The sequence below is a fragment of the Pristiophorus japonicus genome, chromosome 15, assembly GCF_044704955.1.
Source record: "Pristiophorus japonicus isolate sPriJap1 chromosome 15, sPriJap1.hap1, whole genome shotgun sequence".
In the NCBI taxonomy this organism is placed as follows: Eukaryota; Metazoa; Chordata; class Chondrichthyes; family Pristiophoridae; genus Pristiophorus; species Pristiophorus japonicus.
The window spans coordinates 56982101-57009935 of NC_091991.1; the positions used below are offsets into that span (position 1 = coordinate 56982101).

Here is a 27835-nt window from a genome sequence, read left to right on the forward strand (position 1 = left end):
CGAAGTTGCACCGTTCCTGGAAATATTGCAATACCAGGTCGGTGCATGGAGTGGACGGGGCATGCCCCTGATCCAGCTCCCTGTCCAAAAATCAATTCAATATCATGTCCCCATAAGGGATATTAAACTGATAAGAACAGATACTACACTTGATCTTAGCCAAAAGGCCGAGAAGCGAGTAGGGTGTATCTGGTCAAACTTTCAAATGGACTCATCTACAGGAAACACTTGGACCAAACCAAACTCAGATTCACGGACTATCCAGAGCAACCCACATTAGACCCTACCTTTTTTGACCCCCCCAACACACATACCAGTGGCAACCAACACAGCGGTTGACCATGAAGCAGAATCCATCACCCGCAGCAGCCCAGCAGGACTCACCACACCAGGCAGCTCAGCAGGACCAGCTGCACAGCAGCCCAGCGAGGGCCCAACAAACGACTCACCAAAACCACCATTTGCACCGAGACGATCAACCAGGGAAAGGCAGGCCCCAGATTGACTCACCTTGTAAATAGGTACACGATTGACTTTGGCGGGGGGGGGGGGGGGGAGTGTTGTTATATATGTAAACTTGTAAATACCTTGTTTAACCACCAGAGGGCTCATCCCCTGGAGTCCCACGGGATCCCACAATCCCTTGGGAGCACCTGTACTTAAGGAGGCCTCACAGGCTGGAGAGGCACTCTGGAGACCTGCAATAAAAGACTAAAGTCACACTTTACTTTGAGCTCACAGTATCTGGTCAGACTTTTTATTCATACACTACAAAGTGCATGCGTGTTATGAAAATAAATCTCCATATGGTATCTTGACCAGAAAGAATACACACTAGAATCTGAAAAGAAATTGGGAATAGGTAAGGGACTGGTTAATATTTTTAGAAGCTACTTAAATTCAGAAATTGTACCTGGGCATTGGACGACAACCTTGATTTTCAAAAAAGGAGTGTGACCTAATTCCAGCAATTATAGATCACTTAAATGAGTTTGAGTTTGAAAATTGCTCAATCGCATTTTAGGAAAATAAGGGAAACCAGCTAAACAAAGAACAGTTAGCCTCTAAATCTGAAAACCTCACAAATCTACATGAAATATTTGAGGAAGTAATTAAATGAGTAAATGAGGACTGTCCAATATAATTTGATTTTGAGCTGTTCAATATAATTTGATTTTGAGAAGGCATTTGATCGTGTTCCATATTTGAGCCTTCCAGAGATGATTAAGGGATATAATTGCAAATTAGGTAGTTAGGAGGTTGGCAGTAAAAAGCAGAAACCGATGATAATTTGAAAAAGTTTTGTTTGGGGACAGGAAGTGGATGTCCACAGGGTATGTTCTGTACCCCCTGCCATTACTCTATACAGAATAATTTGGAAGGGGGGGAGGTACCTTATTGCAGTATTGTTAAATGTCTTGTGGCACTTACTGCTCAAGTGCTGAGTGTAATGGAGATTGATAGCATTCAAAGGGAATTTGACCAATTAGATGGCTCAACATAAAGAGATGATCAAATGTGGTCCAGAACAATGTGGCACTGTGGAAAAGCCATAACTTGGAAATCAAGCAGTCAAGAATGAATAACGTAGGATGTAATTTTGATAGGTTTTCTGGAGCTTTGCTAGATTACTTGTAAGGAGAGGGAGAATCAATTTGTAGAAGCAGATTAAATAAAATTGGGTAAGGTATATGATGGTTAGTGAAAAGAAGGGCCCTGGTGGACCAAAGGTCTGTTGTCCTTTGCTTTCTTATGTTATTTTAAAAGAATCTGAGGATAAACACATTTAACAATGAACAAATTACTGCAAAACATAACTATAAAATCTGAAACATAGAAAATAGGTGCAGGAGTAGGCCATTTGGCTCTTCGAGCCTGCACCCATATACACATTGATGCAATAATTACAGACAAAATACAATTTAGTAATATCAAGATTAAACCTTTTTGTACAGAATGCTTGACTGTGAAGTGAATCTATTGTTGCATGCACAAGGCATTACATAAGTACTGTTTAAGTCATTTGGTCAGGTGTTAAAAACTCACCTGTCATGACGGTTTCGCTCTACTAATAGTATTGGTGAAACTGTGTTATTGTTTACTTGGATTTATTACAATCCAGACAATGCCTAGTGTTTACCCGAAATATGTGTGGTAACATGAATAATGGAACTCGTCAACATATTGATTTGTGTCTTTCACCTTCAGCATTGAGATCATACTTAAGCCATTGATCAGAGACTAGAACCTCTGCATCTCTTTAGTGTGAAAGAGGACTTTCATGAATCAACCTGAATGGTAAGGAATTGAAGCATTTCATTAATGGAAGAAACGTGAAGCAGTCATGCTAAAGAAAGCATGAAGACTTTTAACTGAAACCAGAAAGACTACAGCTCTGCCAACCGTCTCCTCTTGGGGAAAAAAAACCCTGCCCTTCACAGGAACTATGAAAAAAGTGTACTGTATACAAAAATACAAATCATAAGAAACATAGACAAATATGTATAAATTAACAGAACAGCCTAAAGAAAATACACACAAGTTACAATTTAGTAGCACATAGAAATTACAACATAGAAACAAGCCATTCGGCCCAACTAGTCCATGCCAGCATTTATCCTCCATGTGAGCAAATAGAGCTTAGGGCCTTGGTGGCTGAAGGCACGGCTGACAATAGTGGAGCGATTAAAATTGGAGATGCGCAAGAAGCCAAAATTGGAGGAGTGCTGATATCTTGGTGGGTTGTGGGGCTGGAGGAGATTACAGAGATAATGAGGGGTGAGATCATGGAGGGATTTGAAAACAAGGATGAGAATTTAAAAATCAAGGTGTTGCTCAACTGGGAGTCAATGTAGGTCAGCGAGCACAGGGGCGATTGGTGAATGGGACACAGGCAGCAGAGTTTTGGATAAGCTTAAGTTTATGGAGGGTGGAAGATGGGAAGCAGGAGTGCATTGGGATAGTCAAGTCTAGAAGTAACAAAGGCATGAATGAGGGTTTTAGCAGCAAATGAACTGAGGCAGGGGTGGAGTCGGGCGATGTTACAGATGTGAAAGTAGGTGGTCTTAGTGATGGCGCGGATATGTGGTTGGATGCTCATCTCGGGGTCCTAGAGTCCAGTTGCACTGCATCCACTGCATTTCCCCACCTGCCAGTTCTTTTACCTCAAAGAATTCTATAGGTTTGTCAAGCACAATTGAGCCTTTTGAAATCAATGCTGGCTACTTCTAACTATTTTCTCTTTATTTAGATATGTGGTAGGTTGATCCTTATTTAAAGACTCTGAAACTTTCCTTACCATAGATGTTAAGCTAACTGGCCTATAAGTACCTAGATTAACTCTGCCTCCCTTTTTAAAAATATTGTATGCACTAAATAATAATTGTGTTAAACTGTCAATCATTATTGTGGTTGTTACAGTTAAAACCGGATGTTTCAGTTAAAACCGGTTGTTCCAGTTAAAACCGGATGTTCTGGTTGGCCTACCTTTGGGGCTGGAGGATGAGGATAAACAGCGAAGACAGGAGAGAACCAGCAGCAGCTGGGAGAAGAGGGAGGAGGATGGCACTGCACAGTACCAATCGAGGGTCTTCAGGGAGCACTTCATATACCTCAACTTTACCGAGGAGAAATGTGTGAGGCCCCTGTACTTCCCCAAGGTGGCAGTCATGAAGTTGTCACCTGCTGGAGCCCCAATCAGCACATGGACAGCACCACCTGTGGCTGTCAAAATCACCGTGACCCTTAAAGTTTATGCCATGAGCTCATTCTAGGTTGCAGCAGGTGAAATAGGTGACATATCAGTTCGCTTGCACCTCTGTATCAGGAAGATCATTAAGGCTCTCTACACTAGGAGGAACACCGAAATCACATTCCCAATGGAGAGCGAAGCTGAACAAAAGTGCACCAAGCTTTGTTCACATTGTAGGCTTCTCCAAGGTCAAAGCTGTCATAGATTGCACTCAGATTGCTTTGCCTATTATCAGCCTGGTATCTTTCTCAGCAGCAAGAGATTACACTCCCTCAATGTCCAGTTAGTTCTCGACCCATCATCATAGGCAGTCCCTCGAAATCGAGGAAGACTTGCTTCCACTCTAAAAGTGAGTTCTCAGGTGACTGTACAATCCAATGCGGGAATTACAGTCTCTGTCACAGGTGGGACAGACAGTCGTTGAAGGAAAGGGTGGGTGGGGAGTCTGGTTTGCCGCACGCTCCTTCCGCTGCCTGTGCTTGCTTTCTGCATGCTCTCGGCTTCGAGACTTGAGGTGCTCAACGCCCTCCCGGATGCTCTTCCTCCACTTAGGGTGGTCTTGGGCCAGGGATTCCCAGGTGTAGGTGGGGATGTTGCACTTTATCAAGGAGGCTTTGAAGGTGTCCTTGAAACGTTTCCTCTGCTCACCTGGAAATCGCTTGCCATGTAGGAGTTCCGAGTAGAGCGCTTGCTTTGGGAGTAGTCTGCGACCACAGACAACGCATCATGCGGGTCTGTGCTTGGTTTCCTGGAAGCAGTCATGATTCATTCATCCTGCGCCAGTCCTCCCGGCCATCAGAAGCGAAGCAGAGAGAAAAACAGGAGACAAAGAGAGAAACAGAAGTGAGAATGGTGACAGTTTAAGATCAGAAATAGAAGCAGAAGTAGGCCATACAGCTCCTCGTGCCTGCTCCGCCATTCAATAAGGTCATAAAAGAAAAGACTTGGATTTATAAAGCACCTTGAACGATGTCTCAAAGTGATTTAAAGGCAATTAAATACTTTTGCAGTGTAGTCATTGTTGCAATGTAGGAAACACAGTAGCTAATTTGCGCACAGCAAGCTCCCTCAACAGCAATGTGATAATGACCAGATAATCTGTTTTTTTGTTATATTGATTGAGGAATAAATATTTGCCAGGACACCAGGAATAACCAACCCTGCCCTCCTTTGAAATAGTGCCATCGGATCTTTTATATTCACCTGAGAGAGCAGACGGGCCTCGGTTTAATGTCTCATCCGACAGATTTGTTTGTGCTCAAGTCCCTGAACCCACAACCTTCTGACTCAGAGGCAAGAGTGCTACTTATTCACTGAGCCACAGCTGACACTGGCTCATCAACCCCACTTTGTCACCCTATAACGCTCTGTAGACTTTATAAAATAGATATCCATGGGCAGTGAGCACCCAGAGGTTATGAGAATATTCTGAAACAGTTGGGGAAAGCTCTTGACCGAATGGAGTATTGTGGCGAGCAAGAGAGACTCGAGATCAGTCAGCACTGAGCACTAGCTGCTGCAGTTAACCAGCTGAAAGGCTGTGGGGAGGGCTTGGGAGATGACATCAGTGTTTGCTCAGGTGCAGCAGGTACAGGTGCTGCCTACAGGTGAGGCAGTGAGAATACAAACCGGCTGGGTGAGAGTGACGCTGCTGTGAGTACCGCCAGCTTTCTGCACGGAAAATAACAACAAATTGCTCGATAATAACCGATTACAATCTAATTTGCAACTTTTTATTGTTCTATAGGGCGGCTGTCGCTATCCCGACTTTGAAAGGGTAAGAGCCAAGATGTTTTACAGTATGAGCTGCTGATTGCGGAAGAGTTGGCGTGGCGCTCACCGCTGTGCCCTGTTGTTTTCCGCATTGGGAACACCGCGCGAACAAAGAAAGCTGACCGATATAGTGCGGTCGATGCTTTCAGTCGGTGAGGTGGGATTGATGGCGGGTGAAGGAGGGGGCGATGTTCCCAAAGGCGGGGGGAGGGGCCGGCTGGCCAAGGGACTTTTATATTCGCCCCTCAGTTAAAGGCCACGCGGTGTCAGTGGGCGGCCAGCCAGCTGGAGGTGTGAGTGTGACCCTTTCTCCAGTGTCTCCTTTCTGATCTGTTGTTCGAGCCCTCCCGCCCCAGGCAGGGAGCGAGTGCTTCACCACACACTCCTCAGTCCGGGGATAGGGATAGGGGCGGCCAGCGCCCCCCCCCCCCCACCTCCTCACTCACTCTGGGGATAGGGTTAGGGGCGGCCAGTGCTCCCCCGGCACACACACACACACACTCACTCCGGGGATAGAGATAGGGCTCCCCCCCCCCCCCCCCCGCCACACACACACACACACACACACACTCACTCCGGGGATAGAGATAGGGGCAGCCAGTGCTCACCCGCCCCCCCCCCCCTCCCCTCTCCACCACACACTCCGGGAATAGGGATAGGGGCGGCAGTGCTCCTCCACCCCCGACACACTCACTCCGGGGATAGAGATAGGGGTGGCCAGTGCTCCCCCGGCCCCCCCCCCCCCCCACCCACACACACACTCACTCCGGGGATAGAGATAGGGGTGGCCAGTGCTCACCCGGCCCCCCCCCCCCCCCCTCTCCCCCACACACTCCGGGGATAGAGATAGGGGTGGCCAGTGCTCCCCCGGCCCCCCCCCCCCCCACACACACACACACACTCACTCCGGGGATAGAGATAGGGGCGGCCAGTGCTCCCCCACCCACCCCCGACACACACTCACTCCGGGGATAGAGATAGGGGCGGCCAGTGCTCCCCCCCCACCCCACACACACACTCACACTGCGGGGGTGGGGGAACCCCAGGCAGCCTCTCATTGCCTGGTGCTTGGATGACACTGGAGATCAATGAATGTTCTTTTACAAACATTGCGATAATTATCACTCCTCATATTTTACACCCACAATCTCTGCAGTGGCTCTTCTGAAACAGAAGGAAAAATGATTAACTTTGAAAACCCGCCCCCTGATGATTTCGCGTAACTTTCTACCAACACGACAAAGATATTATGGCTAAGTGTACATGTGCATGAAAATCCTGGTAAAACAAGGGCACTACGTGAACAAAAGTACTTGCATTTATTGCATTTGCTTTATTGCATCCTCATGACGTTACAAAATTATTCACATTCAATAAATTGCTTTTGAAGTGCAGTTACTATTGCTTTGTGGGTAAATTTGTGTACATCAAAGTTTCATAAATCGGAAATGAGAAGCATTACCAATTAATCATTTTTGGTACTATTGATTGAAGGAGGAATGTTGGTCAAGACACTGGGAGAACTTCCTGCTCTCCTTTGCATATTCCAGTGGGATCTCTTACATTCTTTCAGCCACTGAAACCAGGAGATGGGGCCAAAAAAAGCACCCCCGATAATGAGGATTCATGCAGTATTGCACCAAAGCATTAATCTAGATTATGGCCCGAACTTTGCAGTCAGCAGCAAAACCTGCGCATGCGGCAAATCCCGACGTTGTGGTCAGTTTCAAAGGCTGAATGATGGCAAACGCTGCAGTTTGCCGTCATCCCGACTGCAAATTCCCAACCATAAGAACATAAGAACCATTGTGTTCAAGTGTTAGAATGGAGCTTAAATGTACAACCTTGAACATTAAGGCCCTGAAATTGCAGGAAAGGGGCTTCTACTGGTCTCCCAATGTAATTGGTGCTCTGTCGTTTCCAACAGTTTCATCGTTACCTATTAAAGAGCAGAACCTGCATCCAAGGTAACTAATGGCTATGGGGTTGAATTGGGATGGAGACTCTACACAGTGAATTCCCACTCCTTAGGCTGGACAGGGATCTGACGTATACATGGAAACCACTACATTGAGTGAGTGGAGACATATTGGCCTGCCTGACGGTGCATATGTGTTCAGGACCCTTGAAGAGAGGCAGTTAAAAATGTTTTTTCCAGATCAGCTTCCTAGCTCAGGGGGCAAAGAGGACCTTGGTCATGGGTGGGGAGGGCCTGGACAAATCCTGCCCCCACAAGCAGGCATAGAATTTCCAGCAATCATAGATAGGCAGGCACCAGAGATACATCCAATGTTCTACTTGCTCCAGCCTGCTCCATGGTAATTGGCTGTTCTTCCACTGGCAGGGTCAGCACAGGAGGCCATTGGGATTGTGATCTGTGGATTTTCAGCCAAAAAATGTTTTCTTCCAGACTATGCTGGGGATGTGGAGATTTGGGAAGGGGAATGTTTTCTCTGGGAAGTTTAGCCAGCAGACGATGCATTTTATAGCCATTTTAATAAGAATTGGAGTAAATTCCACACAGATAACGCTGTCCTCGAAAAGGAAGAAAAATACCGTTGACCTTAGAAAGCTATGACTACCTGATGTTCATGAAAAGCTGCTTTAAAGGTGTAGTTGCACTGTTTTCCAATTAAACATCTTATTTGAGACAATCTGTTTCTTCTTTTTAACAGAACTGCAACATCATGGCAACTGGAAACCGTGGTGATCCATGCAGGTCATGTTCATCACACGAAAAGAAGAACAGCGAGGTTGACACAGGTTTGTCTCCATTGAATATAAACAGAATAGCTGGCAGGCATTTAGAAGTCAAGTCATTTGAAGTATACATCAACAATACACGATTACAGGATAATTACAAATGAGGAAGGTCAATCTTAATTCATCCATCCAGAGAGATCCGAATAGCCCCCCATTGTAGCATTCAAATGTTTCTTGAATTATTCCAGGGTTTTTGCCTTCCACTACTCTATCTGGAGTTTATTCCACATGTTGATCACTCTATGTGTAAAGAAGAATTTGCTGATGGGAATCCTAAAAGTACCTTTTACTAGTTTGAACTTGTGCCCCCTAGTTTTACTCCCACAGTTTAAAATGATATACCTTTTTTTATATCCTTAGCAATCTTATACACTTTGATAAAATCACCTCTCCGATGCCTCCTTACTAGACTGAAAAGTGCAAGTTTCTCCTGTCTTTTCTCAAACCCCTGACACTAGGGTTGTGCCTCGTGGCTCTTCTCTGAACTACCACCAGCTCTTGAATGTCTCTCTGGTGTTTTGATCAGAACTGGACACAATTTTCCAGGTGTGGTCTGAGCAGAGCATTATAATGTTTAATCATTACCTCCTCTGATTTATATTATACTTTTTTTTGTCTATGTAGTTCCAACATCCTATTGGCTTTATTCATTGCTGCTCTGCATTGGTTGGACATGATTAGCATTGAATCTACTAAGACTACACGGTCCCTTTCATCCTCAGCTATTTTAACACCATTCATGAATATGTATCTATTTTCCCTTCCTATGTGTAGCACTTTACATTTGTCTGTATTAAAGCAGGAAAGAACTTGGATTTATATAGTGCTTTTCACAACCTCAGTATGCCCCAAAGTGCTTTACAACCAGTGAAGTTCTATTTGAAGTGTAATCACTGTTGAAATGTGGCAGCCAATTTGCACTTAGTGAGGTACCATAAACAGCAATGAGGTAAACAATTGGAAAATCTGTTTTTTAAGTGATGCTGGTGAAGGATAAATGTTGGCCAGGACACCGGGAGAACTTCCCTACTCTTCTTCGAATAGTGCCATGGGATCTTTTACATCCACCTGAGAGGGCTCATCTAATAGAGGACACCTTTGACTGTGAAGTACTCCCTCAGTATTGCACTGAAGTGTCAGCTTAGGTTATGTGCTCAAGTCTCTGGCATGCAGCTTGAACCCGTGACCCACATTAAATTTGATCCGCCATTGTCCTGCCTACTTACATATTTTATCAAACTCATTCTGTAATTTCTGAGCTGTCTCCTCTGATTCCACCGCCCCTACTAGTTTGGTATAGAAACGTAGAAAATAGGTGCAGGAATAGGCTATTCAGCCCTTCGAGCCTGCACCACCATTCAATAAGATCATGGCTGATCATTCACCTCAGTACCCCTTTCCTGCTTTCTCTCCATAAACCTTGATCCCTTTAGCCGTAAGGGCCATATCTAACATCTTATACTAAATTGATCACTTTGCATTAAGTTTCTGAATCCAATGGTCCGAGCACTAAGCCCTGAGGTACCCCACTCACTACTTCCTTCCTCACTCGAACATAAATCCTCTAATGACTACTCATTGTTTTCTATCATCAAACAGTTTCTTATTAATTCCTAGGGTTTGCCCTGAATTCCCGCAGCATTGAGTATACTTAATAGCTCTTCATGTTAAACTTTATCAAGTGCCTTTTGGATGTCGAGGTACACTTGGTTTGTCATTTCCGCATGGAATTTGAGGAGTTTGGTCAGGCAGCATCTCCCCCTCTAAATCCATGCTGACTTTTGACAATGTCTCACACAAGAGATTGGTGTGCAAAATCAAAGCACATGGTATTAGGGGTAATATACTGACGTGGATAGAGAATTGGTTGGCAGACAGGAAGCAGATAGTCGTGATAAACGGGTCCTTTTCAGAATGGCAGGCAGTGACTAGTGGAGTGCCGCAGGGCTCAGTGTTGGGACCCCAGCTCTTTACAATATACATCAATGATTTAGATGAAGGAATTGAGTGTAATATCTCCAAGTTTGCAGATGACACTAAACTGGGTGACGGTGTGAGCTGTGAGGGGGACGCTAAGAGGCTGCAGAGTGATTTAGACAGGTTAGGTGACTGGGCAAATGCATGGCAGATGCAGTATAATGTGGATAAATGTGAGGTTATCCACTTTGGGGGCAAAAACGCGAAGACAGAATATTATCTGAATGGTGGCAGATTAGGAAAAGGGGAGGTGCAATGAGACCTGGGTGTCATGGTTCATCAGTCATTGAAAGTTGGCATACAGGTACAGCAGGCGGTAAAGAAGGTAAATGGTATGTTGGCCTTTATAGCTAGGGGATTTGAGTATAGGAGCAGGGAGGTCTTACTGCAGTTGTACAGGGCCTTGGTGAGGCCTCACTTGGAATATTGTGTTCAGTTTTGGTCTCCTAATCTGAGGAAGGACGTTCTTGCTATTGAGGGAGTGCAGTGAAGGTTCACCAGACTGATTCCCGGGATGCTGGACTGACATATGAGGAGAGACTGGATCAACTCGGCCTTTATACATTGGAGTTTAGAAGGATGAGATGGGATCTCATAGAAACTTACAAGATTCTAACGGGACGGGACAGGTTAGATGTGGGTAGATTGTTCCCGATGTTGGGGAAGTCCAGAACCAGGGGACACAGTCTTAGGATAAGGGGTAGGCCATTTAGGACTGAGATGAGGAGAAACTTCTTCACTCAGAGAGTTGTTAACCTGTGGAATTCCCTGCTGCAGAGAGTTGTTGATGCCAGTTCATTGGATATATTCAAGAGGGAGTTAGATATGGCCCTTACGGTTAAGGGGATCAAGGGGTATGGAGAGAAAGCAGGAAAGGGGTACTGAGGGAATGATCAGACATGATCTTATCGAATGGTGGTGCAGGCTCGAAGGGCCAAATGGCCTACTCCTTCACCTATTTTCTATGTTTCTAAATTATTGCTGTACAGATAATCTTTACGTCTACGCATAATAATCTGTTCCTTTATTGAGACTCTGGCCTCGTACAAGATTTAAAATCAAAATAAATTACTAGGGAGGACTAATCAAAAAAGAATTGTAACTAAAGAGTTCAAAACTCTTAGGGCCCAAGTTTCCACACGCGCATAGAACGGCGCAGTCCCGACCTGGACGCCCGTTTTTCGCGCCACAAAGAGCGCCTAAAAAAATCCTCCGTATTCTCCACCTCCCTGCAGGTCCTCTGGCCCTCGGCGCAGCGCAGCAGGGGCTGTAGGGGGCGGAGCCAGGTACCTGCGCTGAAAACAGTGCCGGGACCTCTGCACATGCGCGGTACAGTGGGCATGCAAGTGCAGTAGCTCCAGGCGCCGAACGGTGTGGGAGGGGCCCGAAGCACGCAGCCCCTAGCCCTGGCCGAATGGCCTCACTGGGGCTGCGTGAATAAGGCTCCTCCCACGGCCAGCTCCTGCTTCCCCCCCCCCCGACCAGACCCGACACCCGCGCCCCCCCCCCCCCCCGCCTCCGGACCAGACCCAACACCCGCTCCCCGCCCCCCCCCCCCCGCCTCCGGACCAGACCCGACACCCGCTCCCCGCCCCCCCCCCCCGCCTCCGGACCAGACCCAACACCCGCTCCCCGCCCCCCCCCCCCGCCTCCGGACCAGACCCAACACCCGCTCCCCGCCCCCCCCCCCCGCCTCCGGACCAGACCCGACACCCGCTCCCCGCCCCCCCCCCCCCTGCCTCCGGACCAGACCCGACACCTGCTCCCCGCCCCCCCCCCCCCCCCCCCGCCTCCGGACCAGACCCAACACCCGCTCCCCGCCCCCCCCCCCCGCCTCCGGACCAGACCCGACACCCGCTCCCCGCCCCCCCCCCCCTGCCTCCGGACCAGACCCGACACCTGCTCCCCGCCCCCCCCCCCCCCCCGCCTCCGGACCAGACCCGACACCCGCTCCCCGCCCCCCCCCCCTGCCTCCGGACCAGACCCGACACCTGCTCCCCGCCCCCCCCCCCCCGCCTCCGGACCAGACCCGACACCCGCTCCCCCCCCCCCGACTGGACCCGACCCGACCCGCGCTCCTGTTCCCGCTCCGCCCCCCCCCCCCCGACTGGACCCGACCCGCGCTCCTGTTCCCGCTCCGTCCCCCCCCCCCCCCGACTGGACCCGACCCGACCCGACCCGACCCGTGCTCCTGTTCCCGCTCCGCCCCCCGCCGACTGGACCCGACCCGCGCTTCTGTTCCCGCTCCTCGCCTCCCCAACTGGACCCGAGCCGACCCGTGCTCCTGTTCCCGCTCCCCGCCCCCCCCACTGGACCCGACCCGACCCGTGCTCCTGTTCCCGCTCCCCGCCCCCCGCCCCTCCGACTGGACCCGACCCGACCTGCGCTCCCGCCCCCCGACCCGACCCGACCCCGCACCCCCACTGGACCCAACCCGACCCGACTCCCGCTCCTGGACTGGATCCGACCTGACCTCCCTCCCTCTCTCTCTCTCCCTCCCTCTCTCCCTCCCCCCCTTCTCCCTCCCCCCCTCCCCCCCTCTCTCTCTCCCTCCCCTCCCTCCCCACCCCCCCCCCCCCGACCCGAACCGAACCTTCCCGACCCGACCCAACCCAACGCCACCTACCTGTAAATCTGGTGCTGGGGACGGGCCCTGCCCGATGTCTCGGGCCGACCCGTTCAGCCTTCGGTCCCGAAAGGCCTGCCTGAAGCACTTTCACACAGGTAGGAAGATGGTTTATTTAATCTTTTCTTTGATTATAAATGTTTATTCAGGTTGGATTTATTTGTATAATATTTGTATAAGTATAAATAAGGTTTTATTATAGAATTTAATGACTTCCCCTCCCCCCCCCCCCCCCCCCCACGTTCTGGACGCCTAATTTGTAACCTGCGCCTGATTTTTTAATGTGTAGAACAGGTTTTTTCAGTTCTACAAAAATCTTCACTTGCTCCATTCTACTTTAGTTTGGAGTACGTTTTCACTGTGGAAACTTTCAAATCAGGCGTCAGTGGCCGGACACGCCCCCTTTTGAAGAAAAAATTCTGTTTCAAAGTAGAACTGTTCTACCTGACTAGAACTGCAGAAAAAAAAATGTGGAGAATTGCGATTTCTAAGATAGTTCGTTCTCCACCAGTTGCTCCTAAAAATCAGGCGCAAATCATGTGGAAACTTGGGCCCTTAGTCTCTACTGTAAAATATATACTTTAAAATGTAAAATTGTTTTTGTGTTCATTGTGTTAAGGGATACTTGGTGAGGAATGAGACATATTTTCGGTTTGTCCCCAGTCTCACCACATAGCTTTCCCTGGGTGGGGTTAAAAGTCACAGTATCCTGGTAGTTCAACACTACCTAAGTATTAGGGTACTAAATTTCCTAACCAAATGAGCTATTTTTTTCACTCTGAGAAGAGGTTTGATCTTTGTGATAATTAAAAATGGTTAGTTTTTGCATTGTTGAAATCATAATACTTCGCTGACATAAAGCAGAATAATTAAGTTCATTCTTACAGTGCACATGACTTGGCAACAATATTTTTTGCACATTTAAATATATTTTTCACGATTGCAAGCAACACTGGCAAAACTGCACTTATGGCTCATCTCTAGTTGTCCTGAGACACTGGTAATGGGAAACCTCGAACCACTGCAGTCCTTGTGGTATTTTTTACAGCTATTGTTTACATAGAAAATAGTAAGGCCTAGTGTAGTAAAACACTGCTGAGGTATCTCTTTTTTACTGTATGCAATTACACTATTTTGTAAATTTAAAAACATAAACTGCAAACATTTTTTGGAGCTGCGGAGAAGAAATCTTTCTATTTTCTCCACTTTTTCTTTTGCATGGTTCTCCCCATTAAGTATCCTGCTCTTGGTAGGCGTGTAGCGCAGTCTAGGCCATGGCCTATTGCCAAGAGGCACAATTCAGGCAGAATCAGCCAGTGCCTCTTCCATCCAACAAGAAGTGGACCATCTCAATTCTGCTTAGCACACCTTGGCTAAGAACTGATGAAACTTACCTGTGTAAAGTAGGCAGTAAGATATATTACTGAAACTCAAACTTGTGACTCTCTGGAAGGTAATATAGTGTTGCATAATTTTGCATATCTCATTATTTCTAACAAATTACCTTGGTGTGAAACCAAAGATCACATTTTGCCAGTCTTACTTTTAGGATCATGTAGTTTTGCCCTTTTATCTGCATTGGGAAACATGACTTTTCTCCAGAAGCAAATCACCTTTAGCCAACTCTTCAATCCAACATGGTGTGAACACAAATCATTTACAAAAGGCATTCAGTCATATGATGGGAAACGAAGCATTACAGGTATCGGGTCTTATAAAGAGCAGTGTTTACTGTAATACGAGATGATGTAATCCTCATTAGATAAGGAATCCGCACACGTGATCCTTGAACTTGCAAAAACCCAGTGCTGGTGCCAGGATTTGTTTAACATTTGTTTTTTATTTGCATTGAATAGTGCACTACTTTTTAAACAAAACCAAATTTATGGGGCAAGAAGCAAGTTCAAATATTATACTTTGTGCGACAGTTTTCCTTCATGGTCATTTACTGAGATAGATCTGAGCAATAGATTTGTCAATTCAAAGGCCATCAAAAACATCAGGGCGAAGATTTCCTCTGTGTAACACAATTGTAAACCTGCTTATAATGAAAGCCTCTCTAATTTTGTTACACGTAGCACAATGAGGAAATCTTCTCAACCCCCAGGAAGTCTTTGTGAATAGGTTCCAGCAGCCACTGTTACACATGCAAATAACATGGCTACACAGTTACTTGTGGAGACACAATTCTATCTTTAGTGACAGTGTCAGCAGGATTTTCTGTTTTACAAACTATAAGTACTTATATACAATCAAACAGATAGTTTATAGCATAAAGAGTTGAATTTTTAAGTCCTATGCAATTTTGTAGTTTCAAAAGGTAGCTCAGTAGCTCCATGTCCGAGTTGTCCCTTGGTTGGTGTTGTGGTATAGTCCATTGGAGTGCTGCTCCATGGATTGGGGAAGAAGCAGATTCATATTCTGCCGAGTTCTTGATTTCAGCCTTGACATTGTGAATATCAAAAGTGTAGGCCAGTCGTTTTCCAAAAGGATGCAGGAATAAATTGGAGAAAGTCATCCCTACGCTAATGTCTATCGGATTGTTGTAGACAGAATGGGCCCAAGTTTCGGGCCGCGCCTAGAACGGCGCAGCCCCGACCTGGACGCCCGTTTTTCGCGCCACAAAGCGCGCCTAAAAAAAACCTACCTATTCTCCGGCTCCCTGCAGGCCCTCTGGAGCTGGGCGCAGCGCAGCACGAGCTGTGCGGGGGCGGAGCCAGGTCCCTGCGCTGAAAACTGCCGGGACCTCTGCACAGGCGTGCTACAGTGGGTGCGCATGTGCAGTAGCTCCAGGTGCCCAAAACTGTGTGGGAGAGGCCCGAAGCACGCAGCCCCTAGATCTGGCCGAATGGCCTCACTGGGGCTGCGTTGATAAGGCTGCCTCCCACGCCCAGCTCCTGCTTCCTCCGGACCGGACCCGACCCGACTTGACTCCCGCTCCCACACCCCCCCCCACCGCTTTCCCCGCTCCCGACCTTCCCCCCCCCCTCTGCTCCCGACCAATCCCCCCCGACCTTCGCTCCCGATCTTTCCCCTGACCGACCTCTGTTCCCGACCGCCCCTCCCCGACCGACCTCCCCTCCCGACCTATCTCCGCCTCCTTCCCCCGAACCGATCTCCGCCTCCCCCCCCAACCGATCTCCGACCGACCGACCCCCCCTCCCCTCCGACCCGACCCCCCGGACCCCGGACCCGACCTGTCAATCTGGTAAGTCTAAGCTCGAAGTCTTGGGCCCGGCCGGGCCCGACCCGTTCAGCCTCCCTCTCTCTTCTCTCTTCTCCTCTCTTCTCTCTTCTCTCTCTCTCTTCCCCCCCCTTCTCTCCCCCCCTCCCTTCTCTCCCCCCCTCCCCTCCCTCCCTTCTCCCCCCCAACCAGCTCCCTCCCTTCTCTCCCCCCTCCCTTCCCCTCCCTCTCTCCTCCCCTCCCTCTCTCCTCCCCTCCCTTCCCCTCCCTCTCTCCTCCTCTCCCTTCCCCTCCCTCTCTCCTCCTCCCTCCCCCTCCCTCCCCCTCCTCTCCTCCCACTCCCTCTCCTCCCCCCCCCCACCCCCCTCCACTCACCCCCCCTCCCCTCCCTCCTTTCCCTCCCTTCTCACCCCCTCCCCTTCTCGCCCCCCTCCACTTCTCACCCCCCTCCTCTCCCTCCCTTCTCACCCCCCTCCCCTTCTCACCCCCCTCCCCTTCTCACCCCCCTCCCCTTCTCACCCCTCTCCCCTTCTCACCCCTCTCCCCTTCTCACCCCTCTCCCCCCACCCCCTCCACTCCACCCCCTCCACCCCCTCCACCCTCTCCCCCTCCACCCCCCCCACTCCACCCCCTCCACCCCCCCCACTCCACCCCCTCCACCCCCCCCACTCCACCCCCTCCACCCTCTCCCCCCCACTCCACCCCCCACCCCCACTCCCCCCCCTCTTCCCCCACTCCACTCCCTCTCCTCCACCCCCCCTCCCCTCCACCCCTCGCTGTCAGAAACACAGACACTGACAGACAGAGAGTGAGAGAGACACGAACAGAGACACACGGGGAGGCCGTCCCAGCACGCTGTTGGAGGACTCCCGGTGCTGCAGTCAGTAAGTAGAAATTTTTTTATTTATTGATTTTTAAAAAATTATTTTTTATTAATTTTTTTTGATTGATTTATTGGTTGATTTATTGATGTATTTATTATTTATTATTGATGATGACTCTTTTTGTAAAATTGAAGTGTTTAATGTTTGTAAACTTCCCTTTAAACCCCCTCCCCACCCCCCATTCCCTACGCCTGATTTGTAACCTACGCCTGATTTTCTAAGTGTAGACAAGGTTTTTCTGAGTGTACAAAAATCTACACTTACTCCATTCTAAGTTAGTTTGGAGTAAGTTTTCACTGCCTAAACTTTGAAAACGGGCGTAAGTGGCCGGACACGCCCCCTTTTGAAAAGAAAATCTGTTCCAAACTGAAACTGTTCTAACTGACTAGAACTAGAGCAAACTAAATGCCGAGAATTGCAATTTCTAAGATACTCCATTCTAAACCAGTTGCTCCAAAAAAACAGGAGCAACTCAGGCCGAAACTTGGTCCCTTTGGATTGGCATTGGCAGAGGTTTGGAATCAATTAATTTACCCTGCTTCATCATCATAGGCAGTCCCTCGGAATCGAGGAAGACTTGCTTCCACTCCCAAAGTGAGTTCTTTGGTGGCTGAACAGTCCAATACGAGAGCCACAGACCCTATCACAGGTGGGACAGACCTTCGTCGAGGGAAGGGGTGGGATGGGACTGGTTTGCCGCGCGCTCCTTCCGTTGTCTGCGCTTGACCTCTTCACGCTCTTTGCGGTGAGACTCGAAGAGCTCAACGCCCTCCCGGATGCATTTTCTCCACCTCGGATGGTCTTTGGCCAGGGTCTCCCGGGTGTCAGTGGTGATGTCGCATTGTACCAGGGCACATTTACCCACCCTCTTGGTGGCAGCTGGTGTGTAACCTGGGGATTCCAAGTGAGAAAATAAGGGTTGTTTATCCTTAAATAAAACAAAAATAGGGCTAGAAATACGTGGCCTTAGTGCCACTCCATAGTGCCATAAAATGGCAGCCACCACTCTTTTGTCAGCTGATGGCAGTTCCTGCGGCAGCCTCCATTTTCGTCCCTACCTTTGCACTGTCGGTAACTGGCAGCACCATCCCCAACAAAATGGTGGTATTGCGATGTAAAACGTCGTGCAATGCCATCTTTATGCCTCAAGCGCGAACTTCGACCTTCAGCACTGGGTCCTAAGCACGCCAGGTTAGCCTGGAGTACAAGCAGGCTGACTGTAGTGATGTCTGGACCTCTTAAAAGGACACACACATCGTTCAAGTAAGTTTGAATTTAAGGTTTTGGACTTTAAAAAAAAATGATTGCAGTGGTGCCTTAACTAAGACCACCTATTTCTACCTCCGTAACATCGCCCGTCTCTGCCCTTGCCTCAGCTCATTCGCTGCTGAAGCACTTAACCATGCCTTTGTTACCTCTAAACCTGACTATTCCAACACACTCCTGGCTGGCCTCCCACATTCTACCCTACGTAAACTAGAGGTGATCCAAAACTCGGCTGCCCGTGTCCTAACTCGCAACAAGTCCCGCTCACCCATCACCCCTGTGCTCGCTGACCTACATTGGCTTCTAGTTAAGCAACGCCTCGATTTCAAAATTCTCATCCTTATTTTCAAATCCCTCCATGGCCTCGCCCTTCCCTATCTCTGTAATCTCCTCCAGCCCCACAATCCACCCCCGTCTGCGCTCCTCTAATTCTGCCCTCTTGAGCATCCCTGATTATAATCGCTCAACCATTGGTGGCCGTGCCTTCTGTTGCCTAGGCCCCAAGCTCTGGAACTCCCTGCCTAAACCTCTCCGCCTCTCTTTCTTCCATCAAGACGCTCCTTAAAACATACCTCTTTGACCAAGCTTTTGATCACCTGTGCTAATTTTACTTATGCGGCTCAAATTTTTATCTCATAATACTCCTGTGATGTGCCTTGGGTCGTTTCACTATGTTAAAGACGCTATATAAATACAAGTTGTTGTTGAAATTTTTTTTTAAAGTGTGTAGCGAGTGATACTGGATGCTTGCAAGGCTTGGATAATAAATGAGGGCCTTTGAGAAGACAGAACATGCTGCAAATACTCAGCAGGTCTCACAACATCCGTGGGGTGAAAAACAGATGTCATGTCTTGGGTCGAGATGCTGCCTGACCAGCTGAGTATTTCCAGTATTTTATGCTGTCATTTCACATTTACAGCATTCACTTGCAGAAGGAAGAGGAAACAGTAGAGGAGGAATCAGAAGGAAGGATGCATTCTAGACAGTCCCTTTGTGGCTGGGATATCTGAGATGGAATCATCCGCCTGCGGTCCCAGTGACCACAACCCCAATTCCCCATTCAACATTAGTCCCACAACTTACCTTCCCTCTGTTACTGACCATCATAAAATCCTGTTGGCCACAATGCTGAAGTAAAAGCCACCACAAAACAAACTTTCCAATCCACCTATATATGCCTATCAACTCATCACCTGTATGCTTTCTGTTAGCGACTGTCTTGTGTGTGCCTTTGCCTATCTTACTCCTGTGATGCAGTGCGACCCCAGTGACTGCAGCATGGCTGGTGGAAGGCTGCTGACTTTCAGTGGGGGGCACTGCAAATGGCCTTGCTGGTTGACCTTGAGGAGCTGGTGGCTGGGAGTGTCAAATCAATCATCTTCTTCTCCTTCCATGTCCTCTCCCTCTTCTTTGTCACCCACTAGCTGGGCAGGCTATATTTCTTGGGTGTGTGAAATGAGGAAGGTACAAGTGTTGAGTTTTGGTGAAGGGAGGGCAGGAAAGCATGAGGTGCATGTAGGAAGGAGGAGAACATATGAGAATACCAGTATCTTTTATCATTTAAACTCTACCGCTAGCCAAAGGCTCCGCCATGCCCCTGCCAAGAATGGCCAGCACTGTCTCCTCCAAGGGGATGAAGTGAGGCTAGGAATGGGAGAGTTGACCCCTTGTTGACCCCCTGCACAAAGCTGCAGTGCTGTGTCCGAGACGCTGAATGCCCCTTCCCTGGCTTGCTGAGCCATATGTGTTAGTGCTGAGAAATTTTTCCAATTTTTTGAGGTTAGGAAGGGAATTCAGCTGTAAGAGCTGAATATTCTCATATGGGTCTTCTTTTTATGTTTTTTTTAAAAAAGGCAGACAGGGCTGAAAACTGCATCATCTCACTTAATTTTAATTTGTATTGCTTCAGTGTGCATGGCTCCTTTAATTCTCAGACCTCTTCATTATTCACAATTCCTTGCGAGTTCCACAGCCTCGACTCCAGAGGCTGTGGGAAGCATCAACGCCACTCCTGCACAGGAACTTCGCCATGGATGCCTCCAGCAACACCACCAGGACGGCGTTGCATGGAAGATAAGCGCTGCACCAACAATCTCGTGCCCCCAAGACGAACTTTGCCCAGTTAGCATTGCGACCATTTTCAGTGGCCATTAACTCCTGGCGAACACAAATTTCTCCCCCCTATACTTTTTTTTTAGAAAAAGGATAGCTAATGAGCATAATTGAATTATTTGGAAATGGTATGGCAAGCAGAATGCGACAATAAGAAGAAACTGATTGAGTAGTGTCAGGATAATGAAACTGCGCAGTTTTCTCATAGCTTTTGTAAGTAGATAAAGATAATAGGGGGATACGAATATTTACAATCTGCAAGATGTAAAAGGAATGTGGATCTTGGAGACAATAAACTGTTGACTGTTGTCACACTGTTATCATTGGGTACATGCAACTTGATAAGTAATGGGGCTAAAATTCCGGCCTCTCTGGGTCCATACGAAATGCAGATGGACCCGGCAAGGCCTTGCAAAAGCCGGTTTTCGGGGTGCAATGTGCATGCGCCGAAAACCGGCTTGTCCGATCGGTCAAGATTTCTTTTGACAGATCCTCCGCATCCCCAGGAGAAGGACATCCGCGCGGGAGAGATTGGGCTATTTGCCCCTCCCTTGCCCAGAGAATGTCCTTCAAATTTTTACGCCTGAAAGCAGGCACATAGCCCACCTTTACCAGTGTAAGCGTTTTAAAACATATAAAAATTAAATTTAAATACACATTTTTATAGTAAAAACCCTGTCCATTAAGGTAAGTTTATATATAACACTATTAAAACACAATAAAAAAAATTCTAAAAAATATATTATTTTTCGAAAACATTTAATTACATTTAATTTCAATTAATTTTAAATATGTAAGATGTTTTATTTATTATGCTGTGTTTGGGTGTTTTAAGGAGTTTTCTCATTGATAGTAATGGGAGCTCACACAAACGGAGTTCCCATTATTATCAATGAGAATACTGCATCGTGATTGGTTGTCCAGGCCCACGTGACTCCAGCTTGGACTTGCGTACCTCGAAGACAGGTCCCCATGCGCTGTGCAGCGAAGCTCGGCCTCCGACCAGGATTTTGCGTTTCTCCAAGACCAACAAGTAGATTTGTAGATTTTTTCGGGTCAGAGGCATTCGTATGCAGGAAGCCTCGACCTCAATTTTAGGCCCCTTTATAGCTAATGAATTCTTTGGGACTGACTTTGTTTACATTCTGTGATATCGGGCCCAAATTTGGCCAGGAGTTGTTCCATTTTTTTTTGAAGCAACTTGATTTTTCTGGAGTATCTTAAAAATCCCCATTCTGCACATTTAATTTGCGCCTGTGTAAGTGAGTCAGTTAGGATTTTTTTTTAAGTTTATTTTTTTTTTCCAAAAGGGAGCGTTACCAGCCACCCACGCCTGGTTTGGACAGTTAATAGTTGCTCCAAACTAACAGGCCAGCGTATGTGGCCACTGGTGGCCGCACAGAAAACCCTTGTGGAAAGTTAAGAAATCAGCGTAGATAGCCTCCAAATCACAGTGTTATGATAGGAATGCTAGTTTTTTTTATAATCCCAAGCAGAGACTGGACAGTGTGTAGGTGCTATCAGCCTGATTACACTGAGTATGGGGTTTTTACAAGAATAACAATGATCTTGTAATGAAGGCTGAAGTATAGAGGCCACTTAAGCAAGGGGAGGGTTTTCTTTTTAAATAATAGATCAAGAGCACCAACGCTCTCGCCTAATGGATTTGTGTGCGGCATCACACCACATTGGATTTTGACTTCTGCAGCACCAAAGAATTGCCCCGACTAGGTTTAGAAATTTAAAACGTTAGACTTAACAAAAAAAGCATGTCAAAATGTAAACTTAAATTTTGGTGTTCAGCATTGCGTAGTGTGACTCTGATAATTAGTAATATTTTAGAATTCTATGCAGTAGTGGGTGAGCTGTAGGATACTACAGATAGGGAATTTTTAGTAACGATAGCTAGATATTAAAGTACTGGAAAATCTTTGAAGATTCTTTCTCTTTCTCCCCACCCCGATCAAAACTCTCCCCCCTGATCAAAATTCTTCCCCCACCAACCTGTTTCTTGTAGCCCTCAGCGCGGGAAGGCAGTGGCTGGCCTGTGCGGCAGGCCACTCGGCCCGGGATAGGGGCGGGACGTGTTGGGTCCCACGCTGCAGGCATCATCATCACCGTCATGGAAGGAGCTACTGCGCATGCGCGAACGCTCGACTGCTCATGCGGAAAGCTGCTGCCGCTGTTTTCGGTGCAGGGCTGTAGCTCTGCGCCCCATTCCACGTGAAACGCCCGACAAGACCCGGGACACAGAGCAGAGCGGCCAGAATTGTTAGTAAGTTTTTTGGCGCCGAGGGGTTGGGGAAATTTGGGTCCATAGTCCTGGTTCATTTTGTTTCTTTAATGGTATCCTAAGGCCAGGCTGTTGGAGCGGGTGAGTCAACTCATGATGTTCTCATGTACAGTTCAGCAGCCAGCCAAAATAAAAGCATATACATAGACTGGCCACCTTCTAGAGTGGGGAATGGAATGGGAAACTTTGTTAAAAATGAAACATACAGAATAGTTACAAAAATCTCTGTCACCAGATGGTCTGCAGAATAAATCAAACACAAGCCAATGTTAGTGTGTCCCCTGCAGTTGTGAGCCAGTCTTCAGCACATTGTGAGTTTTGTGCTTACTTAGCGTTCATATCCTACCCACATGAGATTAAGATTTCTAATCAATGTGTGTCAATGATGCTGTTGCCTGGCTCTGTGATAGTTCACTGCGGTGAGACAAAAAAAGCAATGGTAATTGACTAGTGAATTATCACAAGGTGTACTCCAGTAACTGTTTAAAACTGAAACAGAATTTGTAGAAGGACATTACACTAGGGAGAGCAGGTACCGATTGTCAGATGCCAACCGATGGGATTAGTTTACATGCACAGGATCATTTTATTTTAAAGGGATTGGTGGCACCAAATACAAAACACTTTGATTTGAACCATATTTAGGTTTCGTTGAGCTCTGTTGATTTTAGATGCGGGTTTATTCTCCTGGGTTTGTGTCGGTGCAGAGTCATTTTGAATGCACATTAATGGAAAGCCCAAAAGTCAAGTCTGTGATCAGAATGCAGACTACATTGTGGCAACAGTCTAGCTCCTACAGGTGATGCACTTGCAGTACTCAGTGAAATAACAGTAAAGGTTACACATTGTTCATAAAAGAATACACACAAATCCAACAGACATTACACATACCCTTCCTTAATAATAGCTATGTCAGAAGATAACCTACAGCCTTTTGTCTGCATGGTTTTCTTTTCTGGCTCCCATGGAAGGCCGTGCCTTCTGTTGCCTCGGCCCCAAGCTCTGGAACTCCCTGCACAAACCTCTCCGTCTCTCTTTCCTCCTTCAAGACGCTCCTTAAAACATACCTTTTTGACCAAGCTTTTGATCACCTGTGCTAATTTCTATTTATGCAGCTCGGTGTCAAATTTCTTTATCTCATAATACTCCTGTGAAGTGCCTTGGGACTTTTCACTACTTCAAAGGCACTATATAAATACAAGTTGTTGTTATCAACATAATCTTCCAACTCATTCTTAACCTGCTATATGTAATCCAATAGATATGACTATTGACTAAATTCCTCTTTTGCTTCTCCTTTTGAGGTCATGCCATAATTGTTATTTAAATTAAACAACTGAAAGGGTGATGGAATCAGATTCAATAGGAATTTTCAAAAGGAAATTGGATATATACTTGAAAAGGAAATATTTGCAGGGCTAAGTGGAAAGAGCAGGAGAGTGGGACTAATTAGACACGATGAGCTGAATGGCCTCCTGTGCTGTATGATTCTAACTACCTTCAAGAGAATTCAGATCAGAGAAAGTTCATTGGACCACCTTGGGAGTTCTAATATAATGCCTAATGTGTTTGATGTCAGCAGAGATCTAGCAGTCACAACGGCTCTCTCCTAACAGTAACATTTAAACTGTATTAGGTAACCAGTAATTTGAGCTCTATGCATGTGTGCAAGAATTGGGCAGAGAGTGATTGAGGAACCAGCAATCTAACTCTATGTGGACCGTGTGTTCTATATAGGTACAAGTCTGAGACTAGCACTTGCAATATAACCAACCTGTCATTTAGTGTCCTATTTAATATTCCTCTTTAGTTTGTAATATTTAAGTCTGTTGTAATGAGGCCTACCTATAGTGTTGTGGTATACTTGTACTGAGGCAAATTTACTTCCTCTTGAACTACCCATTCAACTCCTTTGATTTAAATAAAAATAGATTAATGCATTCTTAATTGCTAAATGCATTCTAAATTCTGGATTATATTAAAACAGGTGTTGCATTTTAAGGACTTAGAATAAGTTACCAGCCTCTAGGAAGCACTGCAGAAAGCCGACTGCTACTCTGAGAGCAAACAAACCCTTGGCGCTAGGCCCTGCTGATCAAGAAGCCTGTGTCAGTTGGACCTCCCTAGGCATTGTGTACACCTGCCTACATTTGCATGGATATTTAAACAAACTCAGAATTTGAACCTCCAGCCTTTGTTACACATATGTTTACACTGTCACGTCTACTTATGAACCATGGATTTGTCGACTACAGGGTATAATTTTGATACAGACCCTTGAATCTTTTATTTTACTACTTCTTATTTCACGGGGTATTTTTTTGAGTACATTTTCCTTATTTTTCATATAATCTCTTTTCTTTGGTTCCATGCCTTGACACCTCTGTAGCCAGGAGGTGGAGACATGCTGTATTCCTAATAGTGAACCATCATGAGGTGATGTGGCAAGCCAGGCATGGCTGTCTCTTTAAATTCTCCCTTTCCTAGTGGAGAGATTCTGTAGCTCCCTGCTCAATGCCTCACTGTTTAACGACTCAGTGCTTCACTCCTTGATGATGCTCAGACCAGAGAATGAGCTAAGAGTGACTTGATGCTGTGTCCATCCCTCCTCCGTTTTATTGACCTCGTGTGCTAAGTAAATCTTCAGTGCCATATAGATCACGGCATCTTATCTCAGTATTGCAAATCCCTTTTCATCACTTGCATATTAAAATGTCACATACCCTCAGAATAGGATAACATGCCTCATCACCACATGCTTCCACTCTAAAAGTGAGTTCTCAGGTGACTGAACAGTCTAATATGAGAATTACAGTCTCTGTCACAGGTGGGACAGACAGCCGGAGGAGGAAAGGGTGGGTGTAGAGTCTGGTTTGCCGCACACTCCTTCCGCTGCCTGCGCTTGTTTTCTGCATGCTCTCGACAACGAGACTTGAAGTGCTCAGCGCCCTCTTGGATGCTCTTCCTCCATTTAGGGCGGTCTTTGGCCAGGGATTCCCAGGTATTGGTGGGGATGTTGCACTTTATCAAGGAGGCTTTGAAGGTGTCCTTGAAACATTTCCTCTGCCCACCTGGGGCTCGCTTGCTGTGTAGAAGTTCCGAGTAGAGCGCTTGCTTTGGGATTCTTGTGTCGGGCATGCAGACAATGTGGTCCGCCCAACGGAGCTGGTCAAGTGTGGTCAGTGCTTCGATGCTGGGGATGTTGGCCTGATCGAGAACACTGATGTTGGTGCCTCTATCTTCCCAGGCAATGCAAGCGAACACTGCTTATTCATGACAATATTTATAGCTTATCCATTTCACCACCCACTGGAATTGAAAATGGTATGGTTGCATTGCAGTGTGTTTTCCTTCAGATTGTGTTAAACAAATTACACCAGCCCAGTGTATATTTAATTTTCTTGATAAAATAGGTTATATTTTAAAGTAAATGCATTTTGGTTTCTCTCATGGTCATATTGGAGAGATGGTCCCAAGGAATCATTGTTACTTTAACAAGTGCTGCATGACCTGCTGAGTATTTCCAGCATTTTCTGTTTTATTTCAGATTTCCAGCATCCACAGTGTTTTGCTTTTGTATTAGAGCCACATTAGAAAATTGTTTGTTTCCACAATAGTAATATTCCCCATCTTGACAAGCTCAAAAATTCACAAAAACACAAGAAATTTATATTGACATCCGGATAATGTTATGATTAGAGATCATGTTTGAATGCTAAGGTACTGTGTGTAACTCTGAAATTGCTCACTTTAGCTGAAAACAAACGACAGCTGATAAAAGAAAACAATCTTTGTGCATTTTTATATTATTCCCAAGTATTAAATCCTTTATTGGAAAGAGCACTTCTAATGGAATCTTAATGAGCTATTACACTAACACATCAAATTAAGTCATCCTGCATTGCTGAGTTACCCATGCTGATCGCTGTAACTACCTTCAAAGTATAAAAATTATCATTCTGTCACTGAGGTCACTATATTACATAAGGTCAAATAAAAATAGTATTCTTTTACAAGTATTTAAAGATTTGGAGGAAGGATTATGGGAAAAAATACAAGACACAGTTTTGAAAATTACATAAGGCTTTGACAGTACTTGTGAACATTTAGTCAGAATTATTTCTGCCAAATTGAAGTAGAAACTGCTGTTAGATATAAATTGAACTGACTCAAGCAATACAGAGTGGCTGGTTCAAGCAATGGACTGAGTTTGGAGGGTGTGGTACACTACGTTACATGTTGTGTAGTCAAATTACTTAAGTCATTCAATGTGAATGGTAAACATTACATCATTCTCCTCCCAAAGCAACATGTTGTGATCAAACCAAACAGACATTTACCTGCAGCCTCTATTTATTGACTTTAGCTCTGACCCAGAAACCTTTGTTGTAGTCTCATCGACCCTGCTGGAGGTCATCACCAAAGTAAATGATGGGTGATCTGAAATTCTTGGGGCTGAAATTGCCCCTTTCGTTAAGGCCTCTTAACACCGGAAAGCGGCAGCCATGCTGTGGAGTGCAATGGCCGCCGACTTTTCGTATAATGACCGCCATTATCAAAATTCCACTCCCATGTTATCCCGGCAGTGACCTGTTCTCTTCTCCCCCCCCGCGCCCCCACACCACTCCACTGCTGCTGATCTGTGTTAAGTGCGTCATCACAGTGCGTACCGCCGATCTATCCCCCACGATGGCGAAATTCCGCCATGAAAATCTTCAGCCCACCCAGCGGTGCCAAAACCTATTTTTTCCCGGTGGTCCAGTGAGGCTTAGGCCTTCTGCAATGGCGGTGGGGCTTGCCTTAAAGGGGAGGACGCACTGCTACGGCGGCCTTATTTTTTTTGTCAGCCTACAGCCATATCGGACTGACAGTTATGCCCCTGGTTTCGGCAGGGCCGCCAACAGCAACCTGGTACCCCCTCTTGGGTGCCAGGCCGCTAGCCCGGCCAAAACCCTCCCTGTTGGCCCAAAGTTTAAAGATTACAAAGGCTCTCCCCTTTAAGTGAAGGGGAAAGCGGTGGTGACGCAGCACCATTATGACATCATCGCGGCGGCCACTCTGCACGCCCCCAACTTCCGCCCCTCCAGTGTTGCATCCGCCGCATAACCGGCCCCATTAAGAGTGACTTCCGGATCCGAAACAAAACCCAACAAAGAGCAGAATTTTGCTCAAGAGGCGACCTCAACCACCATGGTGGTAAAAACA

General features: G+C 46.8%; 1 protein-coding gene and 1 pseudogene across 1 annotated transcript in view; one reads left to right on the forward strand and one right to left on the reverse strand.

Annotated features, from left to right (window-relative positions):
* LOC139225944 (U2 spliceosomal RNA) lies at positions 1–179 on the reverse strand (annotated as a pseudogene).
* A 5155-nt stretch (positions 180–5334) lies between these two features.
* LOC139281486 (bcl-2 homologous antagonist/killer-like) overlaps positions 5335–27835 on the forward strand; it is a 67661-nt gene continuing 45160 nt past the window's right edge. Inside the window, exons 1-3 of the mRNA XM_070901658.1 lie at positions 5335–5404; positions 5499–5528; positions 8200–8287. Of these exons, the coding sequence (XP_070757759.1) occupies positions 8212–8287 (76 nt within the window). The 5' untranslated portion in view covers positions 5335–5404; positions 5499–5528; positions 8200–8211. The remainder of the gene's footprint in view (positions 5405–5498; positions 5529–8199; positions 8288–27835) is intronic.